The sequence below is a fragment of the Anopheles bellator genome, chromosome 1 (assembly GCF_943735745.2).
Source record: "Anopheles bellator chromosome 1, idAnoBellAS_SP24_06.2, whole genome shotgun sequence".
Taxonomy (NCBI): domain Eukaryota; kingdom Metazoa; phylum Arthropoda; class Insecta; order Diptera; family Culicidae; genus Anopheles; species Anopheles bellator.
Window position 1 is genome coordinate 2,140,317 of NC_071285.1, and position 26,791 is coordinate 2,167,107.

Sequence of the window (26,791 nt, forward strand, 5' to 3'; positions counted from 1 at the left end):
GGGGGGGGGGCGCAGCGCAATGCGCAGCGAAACGGGACCGAATCGAGCCCGAATCCGACCACCATTTTCGAACCAGCTCAGGAATGTGACCCCCGGGGACTTTGGAATAGATACTCAAAATTTTACGACCTAGGAAATATTGTCATTCGATCGCCATCCACACGCCATCCGGCGAGCGATACCGGTCCCGGTACGAGTTTTGACACTAGTCGTTTTACGACCACTAAACTCCATTATCGGGGCCGATGATTCTAGAGAAGATCCGAGGCCGGCCTCGGATCGTGGCCGCATTTCTAGGTTCCGCCGCGCCATATCATTACCATATCGTCCAGCTGCTGGGAAGGAGTCTTCGGTGCAGTTTCTGGTGCACGATTTCCCCGGGAGGAGAAAATTCTGTTCACACAAGATAGCGCTCCGATCGCGCAATTGCAGGCGATCGCAGGCGTGGACGGGGACGTTCCGGTTGTCCTGTGTGTTCGGATCGTGAAGCAATAAATCTCCGCTCGAGACTCCATCAGACAGCAGGCAGGCAGGCCGGCTGGCGACCGTAAACCGATAAGATCTTTATAGTCGGACGGCTACGTTGTTCTGGCTGGTGGGACGTAGTTTTTAGTGGGCCGACTAGAGACCCCTAGATCTGGGCCGACCTGGACTCCGAGTTTTTGCATTCAGCAGCCCCCGACACGGCCGCTAGCCAATCCCTGGACGATCGATTAAATCGATCCGCGAGCGAGCGGTTGGTTAATGAGTTTTCCCAGGTTTTCGAATTCCGATCCGAAACACCCGAAACACCCGAACGGCGAAATGTGGGGAAAGGATGTGGCAAATCGCTAATTAGAGGCCTATCCAATCGTTGGGACTGACTCTCATTATGAATATTGTCACCTGGGAACCCGCCGGCCATTTTAATCGCGGTCCATCTCTCCGGGGCTCCGGTTCGTCGCCTTTCACGTCGCGCGACTCGATTGATAGTGGTACTTTGGGTTTTAATGGTTCCACCGGCGTCCCCGAGGATTGGGGACCCCGAGGATCTGGCTCCCTCAGTGGCGCGATAATGGCGGAGGAGCTGATTGATGTTTTGGAATTTCTAGTTTAAATGCGTTAATGATGTTGGCGTTTTATTGGCTCGCCCGTCTTTGTCCCCCCATAACTCATAGATCTCGTTTCGTTTCGTTCGCTCGCCTCGGAGTCCTCGGATCGGGTCGATGTTTTACATATCCATCTGAGCACCGCCGGACTGACGACCTAATCCGACGCGCGACCTGCAGGTCTTGAAATGTCTCAATTGCACCGGTCACGGCCTACGCCTACGGCGGGCCATTTGCGGGTTGTGCGCTTAATTGATATTGCCTGTAACCGGCGCTCATTAATGTCGAGTATTTTAAATTTCAAATTTAAATCAAATCTGCGGCCCACTCCGGAGCGTAGGCTTCGAGACTTCGAGGCGGAGTGTGCGCCCGCGACAGAAAGTTGTCCATATTAGAGTCACTGGCTGATGGGACCGGCTTTTGCACGGGGCCGGGTAGACTAGAATCACCATAACCCCTCGTGCTGCCTCGTGCGGCCATCAACGGCCGACCCGTTCCGGATTGCTGATTGCTCAGCGAGATATCGATTAAATCGCGCGCAATTACGACCAGCAATCCAGTTATTAATTTGGGCCCCGGGACCCCGGTGTTAATTTGGGACTCCAGGAGGGATTTTGATGTGCACCGCCGACGGGGGCCACCAATCTTCGGGCAAATTGGGCTCCCCGACCACGAGCGCCCTCGTAGTCCGGATCGACGAAGGCTCCATCGGTTTCTAGCGCTCCTCGATTCAGATAATAAAATTAAACGCTGGCCTCCTGGCTGCGGCCACCGCGGGAGCCCTTTGTCGGAAGGCACACTTCCGAGTGGCCACGGGTTTCAATTATGACACCCCGGTGTGGCCGCTAGACCGCGGGATCCCGGAGATCCGCCGGCCGTGATTATGCTCAGCGGTCAGTGTAGCTTTGTGGAAGCATTTCAATTACTCCATTTTTCACACACGCCCAGGGTGCGACCCGTGCCCGGCTGGGGGGTCCCACCGATCAGGTGTGGGGTCATCAGGTGTGATCACGGCAAATGATGCGCCTCCGGGACTCGTTGAGGTAAGTAATGATCGGCGGCTTTTCAAACCCGCTGACCGGCCGGCTGTCGATATTATGACAATGATTGATATCGATTACTGTAATGCGCGATGCGGCCAATTCGACCAGAATGGCCACTTTAAATGGCACCGCCTTGGAACGATGTGGCGGATGTGTAATTAATTTTTCACCTCGCTCAGCAGGCCACTTGGCCGACGGTCCTGAAATGGTGGCCACTCTGATTGCCAGCCCGGGACGCGCACTTTTCGGAGCACTTTACGGTGGAGAATTTGGCCGAAATCGGAACGAAACGAACAATCCGCTAAGAGCAATGCTTACTCTGATGGAATCTCTGACAACTGAATAATCGCCGCAGCCGACCGGCGAATGGTGCGGCGAAAATCAAAAAGCACGCAGCCAGCGCTACATTCGTCAATCATCCGCGCAATCTGTCCCGTAATAACTCATCCTTCAAACTCCCATCTTTCGCCCGGGGGTGGGGCCCGGAATTAGGTGCCTCATGCGTCACGTACGCACCGCCACCGCCACGACATAAATCACCGAGGACCGAGGTGTGCTCCCTGCTGGATGCTCATAAATCCACCGCGGCCGGAGCTACCAGTGCCCGGAAGGAACACTTCAATCCCGCTGATCGGCAATCGATCCGGCGGCTTCCGGGGCCACGGGGCCGAGGCCAATTTTCCGCCAAGAAATATGACGCAGTGGCCTGGGAAAACCGCTGGCCCCGGGTTCGGGCTTTTCGGGTTTCTGTTGTCTGGTCTGGTACCGACTTGAGGCTCCGCGGCCGATGGGCCGATTACGAGACATTAAAAAATCTCGTATCTCGACCGGCGGTTCTCACCGGCCGCCTCTCCGGGTCCGTGATCCGTGGGATTGCGATGAAGATTGTTCCCAGCAGTAGGCAGCAGGTGTGTGTTCCGAGCTGCGGTAGCGGCGCCAAAGGGCATCTTGGACATTGGCACAGAGACGGGCGCGTATGCGTTGCGATGCCGGTGCCGGTGTAAAATTGTGACAAATGTGAGAATTAAACCTCACTCATTATAATAAATGACCTGTTTAGACACCGAACGCACGCCGAAACCTGCCTGCGAAGGGGTGCGAAGGGGCCGTGATGTGAGGCGCTGGGCTTAGGGGGGGGTAATGTAGCAAGTAAACGTGACTGCGTCATGTGAGCAACCGTTTAGTGCGGCGGAGATGGGAGAGTGCTATCGGCACGTCCCATGTTTCCGGTTCCGATCAACGGGAAGTCGTCGTTGAGCGCGGCTTTAAGAGATTTAAACAGATTCGTGGCCAATTTGCCTACACGAAGGTTGTTAACAGCGTTGCCTTAGTATGAGGTTGGCTGAAAAGAAATCCAATGTTTTCTCGGTAGGCGGATGTGGTAGATGCGTATCTCGTTAAGTATCGATCAAACAATTTCAAGGTTGTTTTAAAGTTGACGTTTTACACTTTAAAATATTTTTTGTTTATTCCTTTCAGATGTGAGTAGCAGAGTGTAACAACTTTCATTGAGAACAAACTGAAAATTTGGTGCATTTAATAGTTTTTCATTGTCATAAGCTTATATGCAAAATAGGTCGTTGAAATTGTGGATAGTCCCGATACTGTAACAGCTAATTACTTTCAATGTTGGCTTCGTTGACCCCGTTCAGTTATTTTTGATGTTAAAGATGCAGGATTAAGTCATTTAGCCAAAGATGGACTCAAAAAGAAGCTCAATGTTTGGGTGCCACACCAATAAACATAAAAACCAGCATGTATCAAATTTCCATCTCCGAAGCTTTGGCCAAACGGAATGAAAACGACCCATTTCTTAAACGGACGGTGAAAGAGCATGAAAAATAGATCACATAAGACAATAATGTGTGAAAACGATCGTGGTCTAAGTGTGGTGAATGGCCAGGAAGATTCTACCGTGTATTAGGTGGGACTTGAAAGGAATAATTTATTATGAGTTGCCTCCGTGTGGCCAAACACTAAGCTCAGAGCTAGTAATTAACCAGAAACGACCAGAATCGGCGAAAGGAAAAGATTTTGTGTTCCACCAAGACAAAAAAGGAAAACTTCCTGAGTGTCAAGAAATTGGGACAAAGAGAAGATTGGTGTAAAAGATTGCTAGAGCTTTTCACCAGTAAGGACCAAGACTTCTATAAGGGAGACATTACATAGCTTTTAACCTTTAAAAGTCAACAAATTATGCAACAAAACGATGCATATTGGACTCAAATTAGACCATCAGAAATATCTCAAATAATGTTTTGAAACTCACGCAGAAATCATGGAGAAATCTTTTAAACCAGTCTTATATTTGGTCATCACGTTACGTGCAAGTGGCCAAACGAAACCTAATTCGGGTGTCCTAAGTCGTAGCCGTGCGTAACATCCAGCCTTTTTTCATCCAAACGGTATCCAAAAAAAGAGAAAGCGACGGCCCCCAGATTGTCGCCCGAGGCCCGAGGCTTTCGGTAGGCAAACAATAATCGATCAGCGGACCGAAAGTGATCGGGGTATTTAGCATTAATTGAATCCGGATCCGTGCGTGGAGCCCCCGGTGTGGGGCCACCAAGGATCCCATCGCCTCGAAAGTTCGATCAAACTTTGGAGCCCGGGCACTACTTCACTCGACTCGAGAGCGAGAGCCCTCTCCGAAATTGACCACCAACAGCAGCAGCTCTATTTATTCAGCACCTCGCGCGTTTGTTTGTTCAGACAAACGGAAATGAGCTCACCTTCCCGCGGCTCAGCGAGCACTCGAGGGCAGCAGAATTGATCAGAGGAGCGACCTGCTACTTTGCACCGGACCGGACGATGCTCGGACGTGCGTAAGCAGCACGGCAAGAGATGCACTGGATTCAGGCTCAAGTGGGGACCGAGAGGCCGGCCACTCGAGCGGACAGCTCGAGGAGCTCAGGTCAATTGCGCGCTTCTTAAGGAGGTGTTTATTTAGCATTAAACCAACGCGATGATCGCGTCCCATCGCGTCCCCCCCAGAGGGCGACGATCATGAATAGATCATTCCAGGGGCCACCTTACGACGGAACGGGTTGGTCCTTTTCGCTTCGCCCCAGAGGTTGAAGTGACTGCTCTTTTTTCGGGGCCACTTGCAATCCGAGGGGCCGCCGGGGCCGGGATTAGGGAGATGAATGGTGAACGGAAATAATAAATTAATGGGACCCCAACAACAGGGCTCGGGCCGGCGCCATCTCGCCCTGGCCCTCGAATCTGATGCCACACAATGTTGAACATGGTTTCAGCGCAGGATAAGATTACGGCGGACCAGGAGACGGGCCCCGGACTCGGCGGTCGCCGGCTAATCAAGCTGGACTTTGGCCCCGTTCGGGTGGACGTGCGTTCGTGGGCATAATTTATGATTATGCACCGTAATCAGGCGCTGGTGGTGGTGGCTCATAAAAAGTGCACTCCGTCCATGCATCATCATCACGGCCGAACGGAACGAGAATGGTCCTTTCTTTATGGTAACCTCACCAACATAAGTCACCGTCATCGGTGAACAGCTCTTGATAAATTTGAGCCATTTCGGAGTGTCAAGTGCAGTGTTGAGAGCGTTCCAATGGCCATCCTTTCTTCAAACAGGAATGATAAAATATGAGGTTATAAAAATTAATATCAACATTGAATAAGGCCACAAAACCCTTTTGACCCTCTTTTCATTGAATATGGAACAAAATGTTCGCGCCTGTTCGCGACAGAAAGGCTTTGGGTCTGGTGTGCTCCGGGACCCCTTTCCGAAGACAAATTACCGACCGACATCCGAGCGCATCAAAAGCGAGGCGAATGATTTCGATCTTTGGCCGGGCGCGTAATTACTCTTGAACATCGATGCCGGGCGCGCCTTTCATAACTGGGTGCACCGTTAAGAAGCTGCCGCTTCCAAGGATCGGCCAGGCCAGAATTAATCACAACCGCCCGTCGGTCGGTCGGTCGGTGAGAAGAAACACCACGGCCATGGCACACAAATGTGTTAAATCAAAGCCGTACTCATTCAATAAATCAATCGTTTATCATTCCGCATCGATCAGCCAAACCCCCGCGGGCGGGCGGGCTTTTATAGGCCGTCCGGGCCGTGGATGTGTGGAACGTCCTGTTCTGACTGACGATAGTAATCGGTTTTCGCTCGCCGTTCGGCACCGGTCCGGTGGATCATTAAGCGTCATCAAGACGTCCCTGGGAGAGTCCCGGGGCATTTGCATATCATCCTCCCTTAATCCTTTTGTACCAGTTTGTCGCAACCGGTACCGGGCCCTCAGTTTGATTGAAGGATTGATGGCCGAAGCCGGCACGGTTCGGTTGAAAGAGATCGACCGAGGCCGATTAGCTCGCCCCGATCCGGAAGCTCGCCTTCGGCTGAGGTTTCGGGCCACCGAAACTAGGGAAATTATTTGCTCAACGCAACGGTGGAGGTCCCACCGATCACCAATGACTTACCCTCCGAGATGAGACGCTCTCTGATTTCCCACGCAAAGATGGTCGGGTTTTCCCGTTTGTACTGCTCGATCTTCGACACGACGGCCGGTGTGGCGACTTTCGGTTTCGATCCACCGATCAGTCCCGGTGGCCGTAGAGTACCTAGAAGGGACAATAAGAAAGAAGGGGGATTAGAATGGTAGCGATTTACATAACTATTCGAAGGGATCCGAGAATCCTAAGGATGGGCTCTTGAGCTGTTGGCCCGCCTCTGAAGATCGCGACTCAAGTGCTCTAGATGCTGCTGCTCCAACATTCCGATCCGCCCGGAAGCCCCCGAGCATCGGGAGAAATCGACCGATCGGCGATGAAATATATGGCCACCGGTCGGTAATTCCGACGGACCTGCGTAACCAGTGCTCCCGGCGAGCATTTGGCCCGCATTTCGGTGCTCCTCCTCGGGTTTCGCGCGCTCGGCCACAATTAATTACGGGCTCGATCGCAGGCAGGCGGAACACATCCGTTTCGACGGGGCGGTTACGATCGCTTCCGATGACATATAATTTCAGCACACCGCCGGAAAGCGGATCGAACGATCTGCGGGTGGCCGGGATTGCGATGATCCGTGGCCCGGGTCCTGCGCCCTCCGGCTCCGTTTTCTCCGCCCCCGGTTCCGGGTGGTCATCGGCGCAAACGGGCTTATCGGCCGCAGCCGATCAGCCAGGACCCTCTGTAGGGCCGGCTGCGAAGCTACTGCAACTGCGGGGAACTCGAATCGGATCGCAAAGCGGAGCGTCGGCTGAAAATATATGCCTTCCGGCTTCCTGTATTTATTCTACACATTTTCTGCGCGCCTTTATTGGTGTGTGCGTGTGGACAGCGCGATGATGTCCCTGGATCACAACACACCGTCACAGACCGACCGCAGCAGACCGATCCTGGTCGTTAGATAAACGGCGGACGATCCGGGATCGATCGATCGGGACGTTCGATTGATGTCCTGCGTCTAGTCGAGAGCCGGCTGGCCGGGCCGGGCTGGTTCCGGCGCTTGCATATTTATAAGATGCGGATGCTTTTCTTGCGCGATCTGCGCGCGTTCCGCTCTTGTTTAATCTAATTAATTGCCCCAGGTCTCCCAGGCCAGGGAGGAGGAACGATGATTTATAGCGTTTTAATGTCGGAGCGGAGGCAGAAGCGGAACGACGGAACCGCAGGGTGCATCGATGATCGATTTTTAAGAGCAACTAACGTCTCGCAACGTCACCGGCCAGACCACCGGCGTGGCGCCCCCTGGGGGCCACGGAAATTACGCTGATTACGAGGGCGAGGTGTCATTTCCGGGCAACGAGCCAGCGCAAATCGACCGATCGCCCTGATCTGGTCGGTGGCCAAACCCGTGCCACGCCGTGGTTAACGCGGCGGGAGTCAAATCGCCCGCGGTGCCGATCTTCAAAGCCGATCTTCCGGTGTTCCGGGCGGCCTGGCGGCTTCTTTTTACTTTTTGGCGATTTATTCAACCGGAGCCAACGGGAAGCTCGGAACCCGTCGGGGCCGTCACGGGACATATCGTGACGGGCGCTGAGCAACAATTAGCATTCGGAGTCGCGATCCCATGTCGACGACGATTGTTGATCGACAATTTTCTCACATCCGGTGTCGGTGGTGAGTTGGGAGGCCCCCGAAAATGAATAAAATATTCCTAACCCCCACTAATAACAGCCTAGGAATCGGGAGCTACCAGAAGGTTGAACCCCGTTGGCTTCCGAGAATGTCGATCGCGTGTCGCGATCGGTGAAGGCATTCATTTTCGGGGCACTTTCGGATTCCCGGGACCCTCGAAAACCTATTTAATCACCCATCGTGGGACCTTCAACCTCGATCACGATCCGTTACGATCGCACCGACCACACATTAGCATCAAACCGGGAACTCTAATTTTCCCACCCCCCCGGGTGGTTTGATGGATTGGGCCACGGGGACTCCGCCACCGGGGTGGTCCACCCGTCTTGTCGATGTCCGAATTACATATCAGTTATCGGACGCCCGCTTGCGAGTGGCCTATGAATATTTATTAGAACCTGTCAGACCACGGGGACCGCGCGATCGGATGTCACCGGGGCGGCGTTCCGGTTTGATTTACGGTGTCAAATCAATCGTCAGCATGATGCTGCCCGGGCCCGGGCCGACGGATGTTTGGCCATTTGCATACAATGTCCGCACCGAGCGGAACCCCTTTGATGGACAGATGGAAGTGGCGGTTGTCAGTAGCCGAGTGGACACTCATTTGGCCGGTCACTGCGGAGTCGATAATGAAGATGTCAACGGTTGTTGTTGTTGTTGTTGTCGTGGACTCAAAACACTGACCCGAGCCGTGATCATAGCCCGTGGATTAACACCGAGTCCAGATGGCTCCACCGATGATAGGGCTCGACCAAAACAGGACCAAATTGGCCATCTGTCGTGCTCTGGCCGCAGGTGACACACCCGGGGCCGGGTCTCAGTGTTTATTGCTGCTGGCGACACATTTCATTCACATCGGGTTGCCCTCCGGTTGCAGGCAGGCCGATCCGTTCCGGCCGATCGGCTCCGCGCCGATCGCAGATCCAAGCGACGAATGCATTATTCAATTAAAATTCTCACTGCATTTTGTACAAATTATACCCAAACGAAAACCCGAAACGCAGAGAGAGCTGCAAACTGCGCATCCGAAAAATGAAGCCCCCCAAAAGGGGGTCCGAAAGGGGTTCAGACGGAGAGAGAGAGAGAGAGAGTGAAAACCGCAGAAAACCGCAACCGCAGGCTCGCAGGGAAGCGGGGCCTCCTCTGCTGAGTCACAAGCTAAATGTACGTAAGGTGTGAATAAATTACCATTAACAATCGGTACTTGCAGGCATTATTCTCACATTCGTTGGTCCTTCCCTCCGAACCCGACCTTCCTTTCCCTTTGCTTCGTGTGTCTGCCAGGGAGTTTCGGGAGCTCCCTGTCTTATCGTCTTATGTGTGGGCCACGCAGATGCTGGCTCCCGAACCGGCCTAACAAGCCCGAAATGTATCGATTGCTATCTAATTAATTGTGTTATAATTTTTCAATTGAAGCCTGCAATTACATGCCCTCCGAAGTCCGCAGTCGGTGCCCAAATTTATCAACTCGGATTCGAGGTGCTCCCGCTCGTCGAGGGGTCTCGTCAGCTCCAGAGTCTCGAAAAGTGGTTGATTTGTGGACTCCGCAGCTCCGTTTCCGGGCCTCCGGGCTGGAATCGATACCCCGTAGGAACGATCGGGTAAGGCCACTCGCACTCGCGCCACTCGATGCTAATGAATGACGTAAAAGTGACAGTTTTCGGGTAACAAAGTGACCAAACAAACAGGTTTATTTATCCACACCAGAATGGGGCCAGAATGGAAGCAAATTATGACGGGCGGAATCGGTTCCGATGATGATTTCGGAGATACGGATCAGATCCGGCGAATCAGGCGGATCTGCGGCAGCTGGGGCCGCGAATGCTAATTGAAGCCCCTCCTCGAGAGGCGTTTAATCACCAAAACAAACCGCGATCGATTCCGGCGAATAATTCCACCCCGAAACGGTCAATTATCGGGCCACCGGTCGGTCGGTCGGTGAGTAAAACAAACAAAATAAATCTACCCATTAAAGGGCCGAGCGAAAGCCGGAGCCAATCGATGCCGATGCCGGCCCCGTTGTGGGTTTTTCGTGGCGCATCGCGATAGGATCTCGCGGCCGAGATGCAAATTAGCTTCTGCGCCGCTTCTGGCTTTAGACCGATGCCCGAAAATGATGGTTATTTTCCGGCGGCTCTCGGTTCCGAAACCGATGGATATAATTTGGCTGCTAGGCGCGCGCGATCGCCGAAATTGCAGGGCCGCAGTTTTTGGGGGGTAGCTATTTAGCGATTGGTGTTTCTTGGTGTTTATCGCGCGTCTGATCGGTGGCCAATTGAGGGCCACTGTCCAAACATTGGCCCGATATTCGGGGGGCGTTTAGTGAAGATTTTAGGATTGAAGCCGAGGATCACTGTTTTAATTCTGTTGATTGTTCACGATCGACTGTCACGAGGTTAGAACCATGGCCATGGCTCCGGCATGCTCGGTGCCAGCATTTAATCAAACTCACAGCAACCCAACCCGTTGGCGGTCAGCCAACAATTGAAGTAACTTACGAATCGATTACGATCAGAAAAAGGGAAGGAAGCTTCGGCTCCCGGTATAATCAAATCCGTCACGGGAACCGCTAGTCTCTAGCTTTGGCAGAGGAAACCCCCCTCCGTGGACAAAAGGGCGTTTGGAAAAACAATTAACAACGGGTGTCGGTCGGAGTGGCCGCCGTGGAGGAGGAAATTGGATAACACCGGTTTTGCACACCACACCACACCGGTGGCACTGTTTGCATAAAATTTAGATAATCTCTAGAAACACCAGGCCGACCGACCAGGCGAGTGGCCGACACACGCGGGCCATGGTCTGGTTTATGCAAAACTGCCCGAGCGCTCTGCCCAACGCCGGGCATTCAGGTTGAGGATTGAGGGCCTCAAGGGCTCGCCACACACTGCCCACCAGTTGGCTGTTTATTGACAAATTATTACAAATTTTATATTTGAACTCAACGACTCATTTACACCCGGCAACATAAGACGACGCGGACGGATTATGCCTCTCAAATATTTGTTCCCCGGATCCACCGAGCTAAAGCTCACCGATTTGTACACGAAAGTGTGTTGCAACCGGTGATGTAAGTTCCGCACCCGCAAATCCATGCATAAAACATGAACTGTGGCTCTTTTCGATGTCACCCACTGTGGGCCACAGTGGTTCTAATGCAGTTGCAGTTTCATTCACGAACGTTCAACCCCTCGGGCAATGGAGACATTTCGACAGACCGAGTTCCACGGCCGATGCCGACGGTACAAAACGATTGTCTCACGAATGGCCACGGAACCCACGGTGGCCAAACACCGTGCAGCATTACCTTGAGCCCCGACGGCCAGCGTGTAAGGGCGAACGAGTATTTATTTTGGGGTAAATTAATGTTGGATGTAAATGTTTATTTATGCATAAATTTTATGCTCCGCACCGGAAAGTGGTGCACCGCGGCGCGTCATGGTGCCGTGCAGGGTGTAATGAGCAGTGTTTGTAGTGTTTAATTGCAGGGCAATATTATTACTGCTGCTGCAGCACCGGGATGCAGCACTGCACAGGACCCCGGGGTGTTAAGACCCGAGATCGTGCGACCACGATTAGATTTATGACGCTAGATATCGGCCTCCCCAAGACGCGGACCCGGGGGATTAGCACAAAGAAGGGAAGCACCTTTCTTTATGGCCCATAATTAGTGGTTCCGTTATTGACGAAGAAAATCGCTTTAATCACACTTTTTCCGGGACAAGTTCCACGCTTGACTGCATTTAAAATTTACTGCACCGAGTTTGCGGAGTGCCGAATCAATCCTGCAGGTGGCCACCACATCCGCGACCTCATACACCACCGAACTGGCGGGGTACGAGTTGCCAAAATTATGCAAATATTATGCTTCAGGTGGACGAGAATCATTGCCGAAAATATCATTGCCAAATGGGCACTGCTCACGGAACGGCACGGCACGGGAGTGATAAATTAGAAACTCAAAGTCGGCCCCCGGCCCGGTAGTAGTCGGAATAGTAGTAGTCACCACGTTTAGGGGCCCACCTTTCGCGGGCGGTTGAGTAATAAAAATTCACAAAAAAGGGTCCGGCGGCGGTGGCAGAATGAAAGATGAAGCCTTTGAAAACTCAGCCGAATAAAATTGGGCGCTTCACGCTCACCGCCGTTGCCGTTGGGATAATGATGGGTTTGGCATTATTTGGTCACACTGGCCCCCCCGGTGTTCGGTTCCTTTTTTTCGTCCCCTGAGCCCCCCTGAGCGCTGCTGAACCATTTTCCCGCCATTGAAAGCGACCGCAACCCATCGGGCCCGGTAGCCCGATGTGTTTACAATGCGATCGTAAAAAGTGTTAGGAAACAAATAGAGCAGCCTCGAAGATCTGGACTCGTTTGATCTCGCAGGCGCACCACGGACCGTGAAAAGTGGGAAGAAGCAGTGGGATAGAGTCGTAGAAAGTGCTCGTCCCCCGGAGTCCCCCGGGGAAACGGAGCCGTTCACGGTAAACACTATAATTTGGATACTTTGGCATTGCGATGCGCCGTCTTGGCCGGTGGATGACTTATGACGATAATGGAGTGTTATTATTGTGGACGTCCCCAAAAAACGGGCTGACTCGAGGCTTTCTCCCACAAGCACCACCCGGACATCGATACTTCCTGGGCGCAAACTTTCGTGACATTCACGCGGGCCACGACGTGTCAATTGTTGTACCGTGCGGGGCGGCGAAGCGTGAGCGTGTAACGTTCGGAACATTAAATTGTCGGTTAACCGCCGCTCCACGGATCCGGGTGGATGATGGACACACTTACCCAACAGCTTCGATACGGCACCCTGCTGGGTGAGCATATGTTGCGCGAGGTCGTAACCGCGCAGACCGAAGCGGGACAGCTCCAGGAGCCGATGCTGCGAGACGAGGCCGGCCAGGGCATGGGCGTTGGCCGAACCGGCCGCCCCAGCTGCGGCGGCAGCTGCCGCGGCCCCGAACAGATTCGCCGTCGGTTGCACCGCACCGGGCGACGGCAGGTTGGGGGACAGGCCGACTGAAACGGAGAGAGAGAGAGAGAGAGAGAGAGAGAGAGCGCAGGATATTGTAGTCATTGTTGAACACACACGATTGTAAAACGCCACTTAAAATAATTACCACAATTCGCCTCATTAAAATGGGCCCCAAACCAGATGGATGTGTTAATTGTGCGCCACCACTTGGCCAACATAAGTTGTTATAATTTTAATCCTTTTCAGCCGAAAAAAAAGGGTGAATAGAATTGAACCGAAGAATGGAGACTGCATTTCTTCGAACCGATTGATATTAACCCCCGGGGCGGCCATTGTTCGTATATTGCATAAACTGTATTTGATAGCGCCCATCAATCGTCGATCGATCTGTTCGGTTCGCTCGGAACACGCGCTTCCAGGATCCATGTTTAACCCGGCAGTAACCATCGTAACAACTTGTCCCGTTTGGCCAGTCTTCAGCAAAAAAAACAATCTGCACAGCTGCAGCACACCGTAGCACATAAAGTAGCCGTTTTTGTTCCGTTCAAACTAAACTCCTGGACACCGATTTTAGCATTCGGAAGCCGCTGCCGCTGCTGGTGACATGAGCGTCGGCACGAAATCGAACACCTTTCAAAGTGTCACCGCCGGGCGCCGCCGTCGCCTACTGCTGAGAAGGGAAGCGTTGCGTGCGTCGAAAGCATCGACGCAGCCCAAAGTGAAAACAATAGAACCGTATATCCTGGTGGGGACGTGTCGAAATGGACAACTTCGCGTTGTGGGCCGCTGCGGTAACTATGTTGTTGTGACGCCCAAGCGCCCCCCGCTTTCTGACATTTTATATGCACTCTCTTCCTTGGGCTTCCTGTGCCCGTTTTTTGTGCTCCAACTCCTTCGCGGACCGGACAATGTGTCCGGACCGCGGGGAAGCGGGCACAAAAAGGCTGGGCTCCGCGATATGCAATGTCAAAAATTTATTGCAACCGAAGACCGGTGGCCGCGGCGATGTTTTTATGCTCGCGATTATGTTTTTCGCGGGCCCGCGAGATGTCCGCTTAGGCGGCCCGTCGGGGCCTCCTAACATTGAGACATTGCGAGGCGAGCTTGAATGAACCGCGAACGGTGCAGCGCCGAGTCCGGGCTCCCTAAAACGGAACCCGGCACAATTTATGCTTCCTTCTGCCTTCTGCAGAGAGTCCCGGAGTGCGCTGCGCCTAGCCAGTGGGCCAATAAAATACACTCCTCTATCGAAGCGAGCAATACATAATCGTAGGACCGAGGCCGGCAAAAAAGCACGAGAAGAGAGTGGACGGCAAATAAGGGACTGGCCGGGTTTCCCACCGAACCGCGGAGGCCATCCGATGCGCAGCTTCCGACGAACCGGCGATTGATCGAGTACAATTGTTTTAATATTTATATTTGTGTAATATTTTTATTAAATTTATTGACAACTGAATGAACAATCATGGGCCCCGGCTCACGGGGTCCGGGTCCTTTCAGGCGGCCCTCGAAGGAGGATTACCGTGGCCGTGGCGAGCCATTCACTTTCCAGTGTGGCGGGGCCGGAAAACGGCGGGCGCCGGAAATCTTGGAAGATTATTTATATTTATTAGGAGCGGCGGCCTGCGGCGGATTGATAAAGCCGGATCGTCGGACCGTCGGCCGTTGCCGCAAAAAAGAGAGCGTTCCCGGGTTTCCGTTCCCGCGCGACGCATTATTTTTGTGCGCAAACAGCACACGACTTCGTTGCTCGGTGTCAAACTCAAAGTCTGTCGCCCTCTCCGTAGAGGAAGCAGTTCGGACATCTTCATTACGAAATTGCGGCGGGCACTTTTGGGCAATTGGGCATCCGGCCACTGGCCTGGGGCTAACGAGATGCTCGGCCACAGGTCCTCCCGCGAGGATCCTGACCCGGAGGTGGACCCGGACTGGTGAGGTGATACTTTGAATTGTAAATCATCGCTCGGTTCTTTCACCCGCCGGGAGCCGGAGCATAAAGTCGGAGCACATCAAACGGGTTGCGGACAACCGATCGACTTCTGCGCTTCGGAGTGAGTGGCCGGGGCTTTGTGCGCGTCCCGGAAACGCGTAGCATAATTGATCATGCAGCAGCCCGGAGCCCAATTTGCATCCGGAGCCCGTTGGCCCAACCGGAAGCTCTAATGTTCCGCTTGGCGCAACAGTAATGAGACGTTTGATTAATGTGTCACCGGCCAGACCAATGTAACAAGACACTAAACTAGGTGGGTGAATAAGTTCGTAGCCTCGATTGCACTGGGCGCTGTTACGAGTTTAATTTTTTTTGATAAATTGGTACACTCTTCATATGAACGTATGTCAAGTTTCATATCAATCGATCATTTAATTCTTTCTTTACATGCCATTAACATTTTTATACAACGGAAAAAAATCAATTATCGTGCAGTGATTGCATTTATATGTTTGAAAGGTTTAAAAGCAAAGGAAATTTATGAACGGCTATTGAAAGTGTGTAAGGACCCTTCGCCTTCAATTAGTGAATGAAAAGGAATGTTTCTGAGTTTAAAGGTGCCTCAAGGTGATTCACCTTAAAAACGCTAATAAATAGACACATCGTATTGGAAAATCGTTGAGTGACTGAAAGAGAATTACTAGAAGCCCAAGGCATATCAGTGGGTCATTTATAACTTAGGTCTATCACCATGATCCGAAGTTAGAACAAGAGGTCAAACAGTGGTTCCTCGATCGCCCAAAAAAATGTTAGCATCAGTTTTATGGGACGCGAATGGAATTATGTTGGCGGATTACTTGCAAACTGATAAAACAATAATATTCCGATTATTATTATAATTTTTAAGACCAACTGAAATAGAAAATTCGTGGAAAAAGACCCTTGTTTGAAGAAGAAAAACATTCTCTTTCGTCGGGACAATTGTTTTCCACTTCCATCTCTTTTCCGATCCAATTCATCAAAAGATGACGTCATAACTGCTTCGGAGACGTATTTTGAAGCTCTTCCAGTTTCTCACTTCAGGGAAAGAATTTAAAAACTAGAGCCTCGTTGGAGCAAGTGTATTGATGTTCAAGAAGGCCATAGTGAAAAATCATAAAAATGTGTTTTTCTTATCGAGGCTCTGAATTTATTGAACAACCTGTGGATGTGACCTTGATCATCACGTGATCATCCGGCGATCGTGCCGCTTAGCCAATGGAGTGATAAATAAATGAAAAAATTGTAAATGTAACAACAAATCACACATCCAACAACATTGACTAAAACCCAGTATTTTTAGCTTTGCTTCACTGTTCAGTCTAAAGTACGCTGTCCACCCAAAACAAGATTAGAGGCAAGTTCGCGTCATGTTACAAGATTCCTGCTTCTCGGAAACATCCTTACAACTGTGCTGCCTGCGAAGGTTAGCCTCGGAAGGTCAAGCAGCCCTTCGAAGTGCAACATAATACACAGGAACAGGGCGCATTAACCCACTCGTCGAAGTGTGAAGTTAACCGTTCGGGCACCCAACCCAAAGAGAGCCACAGGTGACACCCAGCAGAAAGGTGAGAAAGAAGTGAAGATGTTCCGCACCGGAAGCGTAACCGGGCCACAAAACAGCTGATAGTGACGGTAGCGATAAGTTTGAAGGTGTTTTAGAGCTTCCTGAGGCGCCCCCCCTTGGCCGTCTCTTTATCGATTCAACGATTTTCTCACCTTGCGGAAGCAGTAGCAATGACTAGCGGGCTTCCCGGTCGTCGGTCGGTCGGCCAATTTGCGTATTCGGTACGCTTTCGCACGTCGGAGCCCCGGGCCCCCGGCCGAACGGGTGCGGTTTTGTTGGAAAATCGTTCCGCGGGCTTTTCCGCGAGGCAAATGAGCTGGGAAATGATGATTGATCGAGCGCACGTAATGGCGGAGTCGACCTACAAAAACTAGGCATGCAATATGCCCTCGGGGCCGACTGAATTTATGACTTCTCGATTTTATTGCCCGGTAACCAGAGAGGGAGAGCGAATTCGAACATAACCGGCTCATCAATCTTCGCAGGACAATCGCAGATTTTCGGAACCCGAGCGCATTGTGATTGACATGATCCCATTTGCCGTACCGTAAGGAACCCGCGGGCCCGGCTCATCGAAGCGTGTTCAGAGCCAGCGGGCCGGGTGCAGCTAACTAGATTTTCGTCGCCTTTCGTGCCTTTGACGTTCCAGGAAATTGCCGCCAACCCAAATGTCGTCCCCGTGGCCCTCAGGTGTAGAGTGTCTTGGAGTTCCCGCAAATGGGATTACATCGAAGACCTAATACGCAAAGCCAGTTAAATGCTCGAAGCTCGAACTCATTTAGCGAGCCACCCGATAGTCGGCGATCGGTGGTACAGTACAGGGCTAATTTCGGGCTCGGGCCAGCTACAAATTTGCAACATTTCAAGCGTGCAAAGTCGCCGGTCGTGACCAGTCCGCCAGTCAATTCCGTCGGGGCGGGGGGTTTATGCTGCGTTGTTGTGATTGGCGGTCCCGGCACCGAGTGCAGCAGCCGGCAGCAGCGTTCCCGCTCCGAATGCATGGCCGTTAATCGCATTTTAATTCATTTATAATAATTATGATGACTCCGCGGCGCGCGCGCCCGGGTTCCGAAAGACAAAACATCCGGCACGGAGTGAGTGCATAATTTCTGCAACCACCACACTGCATATTCCGGCCTACGACCGGGGACAGGACACAAGGAAGTGAACGCGCAAGGCCGTGGTGCAACGTCACAGCGACGTCAAGAAGCAGGCGACGAAGAAAATGCACAAAAGTGCGCGACCGACCGGCGGACATTCTTGGACAACGGACGGACGGAGGTCCCAAGGGGGGCCCGCTTGCATCACCGCTAATGACGTGCCGGTGGTGGCCGGTGAGCTTTCGAGGTTTGCGTGCGAATCGCCAGCCAGACCCGGGGAAAGGTTGCTCCTTCACGATTAGAGAGCCGGGCGAAGGGGACACGAGTGGCGGGGACAAAATTGAAAGCGCGCCTACGGTTTGCCATGGACTCAATGATTAACTTCATATTAAACGTAACCGGTGTGCAGGCCCGAGTGCACGTCGGCGGTAAAATTAACCCAACCCCCCGGACATTAAACATGCATCCCCTGGGAACGTCCCCGGCGCATTCCACGTCGAACCCGCGAACCTGATCCGCCGGCGAGAGGCCAATCTGGCCCATTATGGAGATTTCCTGGAATTTTAAAAGACGAAACCGGAGAACGCGTCCGTGGTCCGCCGAAAAACCGGACCCGATTCGTGCGAGCAGGTTATTTCCCAGCGTCCTGAACCGGGGTCCTGAAACTGGAACCTCCCTGGAATGGGCCAGAACGGAATCGATCATCGATTCGTCGCTCCTTTCCGAATTGCGAATGATGCGAGGAGCCGGGGCCCGGGAGATCGAAGAATGAGTCCCTTGTTGCACTTTGTTCTCGGACTCGGATTAATCTATGAATTATGCGCGATCGACAGCGAACAAGAATCTCCAATCAACTTGATCGTGATCCTAGCGAGAGAGAGCAACGATAAATATGGCCCCATCATCGCTTTGTAGGCAAACACTGCCCACGGGGTTCAGGTTCACAATCAGTGTCCGGGCTGGCCGGCATCATTCGTCCATAATTTGCTATGTTTACCGACCGCGCATAACTGTCACCGCCGAATGGCCAGGACCCCCGCCGGCACGCATTTCGACACCATGCGGCCCAAAAATTAAACCAGCCCGTTTATTCTGGGGGACCTCCTGTGGCGCGGCTCCGTAAAGTAGGAGAAGTGCTGTGCCCTGCGTTGTTGACACTTCGTTCATCACTTCATTCCGTCAGTTAGAGAGGCCACGGTCGCCATGTGGCGGGTGTCGCGGCTGATTGCGGTGTCCTACCGTGCGATGATTACTCATAATTTTTGCGCCCGGTTTGATAAGCCGCTAATCGAGGTGTGATCTCCACACGAACGATGGGCCCAAATTATGTCGAGGCCACGCGCGCTCACCGCCGGAACGCCGGTGAAATGAGGGACAGCTGATAAAGGAGCGGGCCGAAGCGGAGACGATCGGCCAGGGTATACGGTATTTCAAGAATCACCCGATTAGCGTCTCAATTTAGAAAAAAGGGGGAACGAAAACGAAATACAAAGTGTCTTAACGCGATTTTTCGAAGCGCCAATTGATTGGTGGCCATCATCATCATCATCGTGTGTATGTTTTATTAAAATTGCCTCGGCCCGTGCTCATTCCACGCAATTGCCCTCTCTCCGTCGCTTCTTATCCTTCGGTCCTTACGCGGAGGTCCTGCTGACGCGCCTGCAAATTAATGGGGAAACGTTTTAACGGGAGCACTTGCCGGAGCGACTAATGTGACTAATTGTGCTGTAAATTACATCGTAAAGATGCATATCGGAAGCGCGTTGAATAATGTATGACGATCAACACATACATTCTTAATGCGTGAATATTGACTAGTTTAAGCTCAGTAGGATCACCTTTTGGCCGTCTGGCAGCGAAAATGGCGCAATTCGGCAAGAGCGTCTCCGGGACTCGATCTCCTCGGAACGAACGATGCTCACTGCCCAATCTTTGTTCTGCGCGAGAACCGTTCCGACTGGCTGGGGACCGTGTGACATTGATTACTCAAACCGCATACAAAGTTCGTGATTGCAATCAAACAGATGTCGCCCGGTGCGCCCGATCCCGTCCCTTCCCGTCTCGATCGATCGATCGATCGAAAGTGTAAAGAAACTGGCAAAAATTTATGTCGATTGTTGGGCGCTTTTTTCTTGCCCCGGTCCGGGAGCATCATTAATTTGTTAGATTTCCGAAACCGTGCGGAAACCCGTTCCCAGGAGGAGCGTGCAAACCGCAACCGAGACATCCGTCGCGCGTTTGACGAGAGACAAAACTCGGGAAAGGACTATCGCGTATCGCGCGCATCGCGAAATCAATCTTTCGTCGGTCGATCGGTCTCGGACGGGGGAATTTCGCTGTCCGTCGGGCCCCCCGAAAAGTTACGCACAACAATGCTGCTCCTCCGGGGGCCCGGAGTCTGGGGGAATCCGATCCGAATGTTCATCGAATCGAGGCGCGCGCGGTGCGCTTGAATGTTTCGACTTTGGCGGAGAATGGCGGAGAAGGAACGACGAAGGACACCAGCTCGCCGTCGCCGCCGGTGGTCAGGCGCCCAAAGGGTCCCAGTACGGGCGTGTGTGTGGTCGGGCGCATCTTATCAACTTCCGCGCATCGCACAGCAGCAATCATGTCGCGTCATTATATCAATCAGAATATATACGTGGCGCATTTTGTGCGCCAGTTTAGTGCGCCAAAAAAGGATTCCCTTCTCGATCATCGCCGACTGATCATCGTCTCGGCGACACGGCGAAGCGCCATCAACACCGACCCGAGCCCAAATAGTAGCACGTCCGAGGGCGCGGCGCAACTGATCATTGCCCTGGTCCTGCGGCTGGGCCGGTTGACACGACTTATGATGGCTTACTCTTCAATTATGGAATTCCATATTTCAATTCCCAGACCACCGTGGGGCAATCTTCAATGGTGGTCACCGGAGCGCTCACTGCCCGGTGCTACCGCTGGCCGGCTGCTAATAAGCCACCGGAACGTGTGAACATGCGCATGAAATGTAACACGATACGTGCCAAACGGGGCTACGATTGTGAATGCTCTCCCGAGGATGCGCAACCATCCGTTCCCGGGGCCGCGTTTCGTTCTGGGTTCTTCTGCGTCACTTTAAGGCCACTTTGAGTTTACCTTTTCAATCCGGAGCCCCCCGCGCAAGTGGCACTTGGCAGAGGATCAGACTGCTTGGATTTTGTGGCTGTCCACAATTTATGCCCCAGCCTGCCTGGTATCAGTTTACCCCAATTTGACAGCGTCTGGCTCATCCGTCATTTTCAAATCAAATTAAATAGTGAAAACGGAACGGTTGTTGCACCGATCACGCTTCGTCGACCCCGTCGGCCAGATTGCGTGTTGCGCCGGGGGGGAGGGGGCTGATCAGCGGTTTTATTGGATTAGGTGGCCACCTGAGGGTGACAGTTCTAAAATCCGAAAAAATGGCACAGGAGACATCAGTAATTGAATACTCGAGGGCTCGAATGGGTGTAAACGATACGTGTCTCGGGGCCCTAACGGGGTCTGCACCCCTGGCCCTCCCCGGGCCCGAAATCCGCTTCAAATCCGTCAAATCCATCCACACATCCGGTTCGGGGGGCGAGTTGTGATAATCTGATTAAAGCGCCACGAAAATTGCAAAAAAACTCCATCACAACCCGGGGGGTGCGGTCAGAGCGCGAAGATAACCCCGAAAATTGGCTTCCGAAACTGCGTCCTGGGGCGGCCTAATCGTTGCGTGGAAAATGCGAAAAACTCCCCAAAAACCCCGGTTCACTATCAAAGCGTATCATGTTTCGGGGCCACCCTTTCGGTCCGAAGAAACACGCGCAATCATGCGCTGCTTGGTTGGCAATCCCAAGACAGCATAATGGGATAGACCTTTGGTGGTCCTTTGTCCTCACGGCACGACTCCGGAGCAGCAGATCGTGACTGCGTCAGTCATGCTCCAGTTTCGCGGTGCAAAATCGATACGGAACGGGTTAGGAAACGGGTTTTCCGCCGGCTCTGTTCGCGTCTCGCTCGCTCCGATGTCCCCCGGCGGCGGGCGATTAATAATTGCGCGCGGAAGCATGGCGATGAACGCCATTTTGTTGGCCGCACAACCACGCTGATGATGATGATGATGATGATGATGATATCTACTATACCCAGCCGGCGCTGCTGGATCGATCGGGGTAATTATTAGCGCGGGGGCCCCAGTTCTGCGGGTGGGGTGTGATGGCCGTGGAAATTACCGGGAAGCGTCCCCTCCGCGGAACCGTGTGTGCCATTGGGTGTAAATAATTTGTCGGCCCGACCCGGTCGGTCGGTGGTGGCATTTTCCTCAATTTTCCCACCCATCGGCGCGCGCACACCCCGCGGGAGAATCAATCATCCAATCGGGCACCGGGCGGTATTTTGTGTGATTTTCCGTGTGTCGGAAAGCGGGAAATTCCTCCCGGCACCCGGCAATTAAGTTTATCCAGATTGGTTTCCTTTTTTTTTTTTGCTTCCAAACAACATCCACCAACCCGGAGCAGCAGTGTTCTGACAGCTCGAGTCGCCCTCGGAATGCCGGTTATGGCTTATGCATGGGCCCGCGAGTTGCCTGGACCTCTTGGGGGGCTGAGGCATGAGGACTAGTTAATGGACACACTAATCATCTCTCCCCACCCGGTGGTGGAGGCATTGATTTGGGAGGGCCGGAGGCCTTTAATTGCACCCGGCCACAGTTCCTTGGGTTTGGCTGTCGCAATATTTAATCAACGGCAGAGAAACGGTATGTAAAACGTAGCAACCGGCGATACGCGCTATCGTCTGTCGAAGGCCTGCCTCGATGTTCATGTCATCGAACAGAAGGGTGCCCTTCGGTGCTTGGCGACGCCAAATAAGGTCCTGCGCTGGGCTGGGACCTGTCATAAATCGGGGGCCTCCGTTCCGAACGTTACGTTCCGATCGCAGGCGCTACTCATAAGGCGCTTTTTTGCGCCTCGGCTCTGGCGATGTTTCTGGCCAGTGGCCAGTGGCCATTCGGATTGAATTTTTGAGCAGCTTCTGGGCAAACGGGTCTTGCCAGCCTGCCTGCCTGACATGTCTTGTCTGGCTGGATGCTCCCCGAAATGCTGACTCGTTTTTTTTCGGGCCACCGCTACACCTCGAGCGCACTGTTGGGTGACACATTAAAATCATTAACCCGTTTTCGCGCGCTCGCCGCCCGCCCGGACGCACGGCCGAGAATGCGAGAAAATTAAAATTAATTTGAAATTAAAATTTTTCACAACTCCGCACCCGGCATGAATCGACGACTCGGAGCTCGGACTCGGAAGATGCATTCGATGGGCGCATAAGTGACGTGAAATTCAATTATATGATTGCTGCTGCTGCCGGTGCGGCTGCTGCTGCTCATCGATTGCCGGTTGGCCGGGGGGTTGTCAGGATATTAACACTTCCCAGCCAGCGGGATGGCGCGAACAAAACTCAACCGCCGTTGTGGTGGCCGTTATGAGCGATGCAGTGAATTTTAAAATTGCAATCCCAACGACACAGCGACTCCACCGGAAAGGACTCGCTCCACTCGGTTGGCTGGCTGGCTGGCCGGTTGGCGATGGACAAAAACCGGACGACGAGTCCCGAGCACCATGTGGTTGGCCACATTTTTGAGGAACATTTCTGACGTGCCCGCGGCTCAGTCAGTAGGGGGTTTCAGTGAGTTTGTCATTCGCCTAAATGGGCGAGAAGAGAAAATAAAATTTACACACCCCGAACGGCCGGGCGACTAATGGAACTCGTAAATTTAACCTTAACCCGCACTCTTTCGCTCTCTCAGACACGATGATCGACAATTACATGCGCGCGGTACAAATGACCGGCCGAATGACTCCCGGCCTGCCTGCCCGAAAGCTTCTGTAATGTCCGGCTGCGGACGGAAGGGCCGGACGCGGGGAATAAAATGTGCCAACAAGTGCAACCATTTCGAGTGTAACGTTTAAACAATTAACTCCCAAACGGCTCCATAAAACTCCATAAAGACGCCCCTTGAGGTGCCTTGTCTCCTTTTTTCGCCTCTTCGCCCGCGGCCGGCCGACCGGGGGGACTGGATTTTGTGCGAATAAATAAATATTAATTAATCAGAAGAAATTTTATGATCCTCCTCGGGGTCGCTGGGAAAGCGCACGACGATGGCGACAACAGCGACGACGACGACATTGCTCGGTGGCGATTTCAATTTAAAATAAACCCCCTCGCCCGTCTCCTAGGGCTGGAAATGGGGCAAGCTTGGTGCTTTACCAAAATAAAATTCCTACACGACCAGCCGGCGAAGGAAGGCGAATGAAAAGCGTAGCCTCGGCCCGGGAATGGAGCAGAAGTGGAAAACTTGCGTGAAAAGCGTACCCAGCACCGTTGGCGTGGCGCAATATTTATGATCAATTTGTCGTTCACACATTCATGAGCAGCGCGGCCCCGGGGTGAAAGTCAATTCCAGCTGCGGCCGTTACTTGCGCGGAATATTTTGGACCCGGACCCCGAACACCGAACTCTAGTAACAAGTTGTCGGTCATGACAGGACATGCGCGCCTTCCGAAAAACCCGGCAATGCACCGGCCGGCCAGAGAACCGCCGTCCGGGGACTCCCTGCTGGGCTCGCGGCTGTCAACAGCTCCGGTGGTCGCACGCATTGCGCAGGAGGCGCTGGCCGCCAGGGACGCCACCACCCGTCTGCCGGAAATCAATTTCGTGCTGAATTTTAATCGATCTCCGCGATCGCTGTTCTCGGTTTTGCTCGCATCATCATTCTGGCTCCGGTTTGATGACTTTCCGGGGGCCCCCACCAATGATTGATTTCCTTTCGGTTGGAACTCTGGAGTGTTGTTGTTGATGCTGCGTGTTGTTGTTGAATGTTTCCCGTTTTTCGATCTTTTTTTCGGGACAGGGTCGTAAGAATTTGAACTGCGTCATCGGCGGAGATGCATTCTCAAAGCGTCTCGGCGATCTGCATTCCCAATTCACAAATATAACGTGCTTTACTCAAAACTTAGGGCCAATTGGAATTGAGCCAAAGTTCTCAATTTAGCTTTAGATCCAAATAACATTATTCGGTTTATAAAAGGTAGTATTTGGCATTAAAATCATCGGAACCTTGTTTCAAGGAAGAGCTGCCAACAAAAACAAGAATTTCTTTTCCCAAACCAAAACTTCCAATGGCCCAATTGGGATTGTCCCAATCCTTACAACTCTAAATCTACATTCTCATAACTCTAAAGGCAAACAAGGTTGTCAATTATTTACTTTAGAAAAGATAGTGTTTGGCATTAAAATAATCGGAACCATGTTTCAAGGAGAATTCGCAAAAAAAACCAAGAATTTCTCTTAGCACAATAGAATTGAAACAATCCTTACAACTCTCAATATTTTCATAATTTTCAAGACGAAATTGTAAATTATTTACTTTATAAAAAAATTGTGTATGGTATGAAAATAATCGGAATCAAGAAAACCAAGAGTCACAGCATAACTTCTCTAGTCCGGGAGCGGATCAGTGGCGCCCAAAAAGGACGATCGGGAGATAAATAAAACGTCTAAGAATCAACCATAAACAAGGGACACCGCGAGACACAGCTTCATCCAGATGATGTGACAGGACAACGAAAAGGAACTTAACAAAAAAGGGCTCTCTTCGTGTCCCTTCATCCGACCCCAAAAGAAACCGGACGATTACAGGCTGGAAGTCGATTGCCCATCGCTCGCGATCACAGTTGATCTTTGAGGAAGGTGAAAAGTCCTTCTAGGCTCCATTCCTGAGCCGTGTTCCTGAGCCAAGAAGCGAAATCGTAGACCGGCCCGTCGAGGCGCCTCTGATTTCGCGCGGTCCAATTTACCGACGGCAAATGGCGCTGGGCGCCCGGACACACTTACCGGTTGGCGAGAGCTGCAGCGAGGGTGGCGGGGGCGGCAGGGATCCTTGGCCGGGTAGGGGAGCCCTGGGAGGTTCCATGCTCCACGGGGCACTCGGTAGTTGGGTAAACTCGCTACCGATTGCCGATCCAATCAACATTATACTAACGAGCGAAGGCACAATGTGGCACCGCCGAGGAGTGCGCAACTTGCTTGCTGCTCGTCTTTTTTTTGGGGGCAGCTCTTACGCTACACGGCTGTCCACTTGTCCACTTGTTTGTTGGTGCTCACGGAATCACGGAATCACTAACGGAACACGTGTCACACTGAAGCCTGGCTTCGTCGTCCGGATGGCTCATAGTGATGCTCGATCCGAAACACTGCGCACTGTGTCCACGGGCCACTGGTGTCATTTCTGTGCCATCCTCGACGTGGTGTCATCCCCCACGGGACTGACAGAGTACGGAACCGGGGGGGTAATTAATTAATTAATTACACTTTTGCGTTCGGCGCGCGATCGGCCCACGGCACCACCACACCGGTTCACTTAATAGGTTAGATCAACATATCAACGGGTTCGGTATGTGTCAGCGCGCGGAGAGACCAGTTCCTGTGGCCCGACAATAGACACGGTGCGGGGGGGGGACCCGCGGGGAGCGGCTACCGTTCCTGTTGCCGCGTTTCACCGCGATTCACTATCACAGAGCCAGCCAGCCAGCCAGCAGATTCATCGAGGTTAATGATGCTGTTTTTCTTTTTCCTTGGCTCGGGGACACCTGCCACGTGCGTGTATCTGTGACACCTGACACCAGGCCTTTTCCGGTGGTGGCTGAATGTTTTGAACAATTGAACACACTCTCTCCGATTGTTTTCCACTGCTCGACTCGGAGTTTTCACCGTGACTCTCCGTGAGTCACTTCGAATACGCGCGCGCACACGCGGAAACGGAAACCGGTGGTGGCCACGAAGCCGACGAGAGCGAGTGGTCGGATGCGGACGGCGCTGGTTTCGGTGTGAGACTGAAGCTAAGCAGGAAACCGGCAGCTTGAGCAAACTCAAGCTCAAGCTCAAACTCAAATCGGAATCGCTCGCC

General features: G+C 52.6%; 1 protein-coding gene across 1 annotated transcript in view; it reads right to left on the minus strand.

Annotated features, from left to right (window-relative positions):
- Window positions 1-25,858, minus strand: part of LOC131206513 (paired box protein Pax-6-like) — a 29,892-nt gene extending 4,034 nt beyond the window's left edge. The window contains exons 1-3 of the mRNA XM_058199091.1: window positions 25,720-25,858; window positions 13,022-13,252; window positions 6,578-6,718 (exon numbers count right to left, since the gene is read on the minus strand). Of these exons, the coding sequence (XP_058055074.1) occupies window positions 6,578-6,718; window positions 13,022-13,252; window positions 25,720-25,858 (511 nt within the window). The remainder of the gene's footprint in view (window positions 1-6,577; window positions 6,719-13,021; window positions 13,253-25,719) is intronic.
- Window positions 25,859-26,791: the final 933 nt, after the last annotated feature.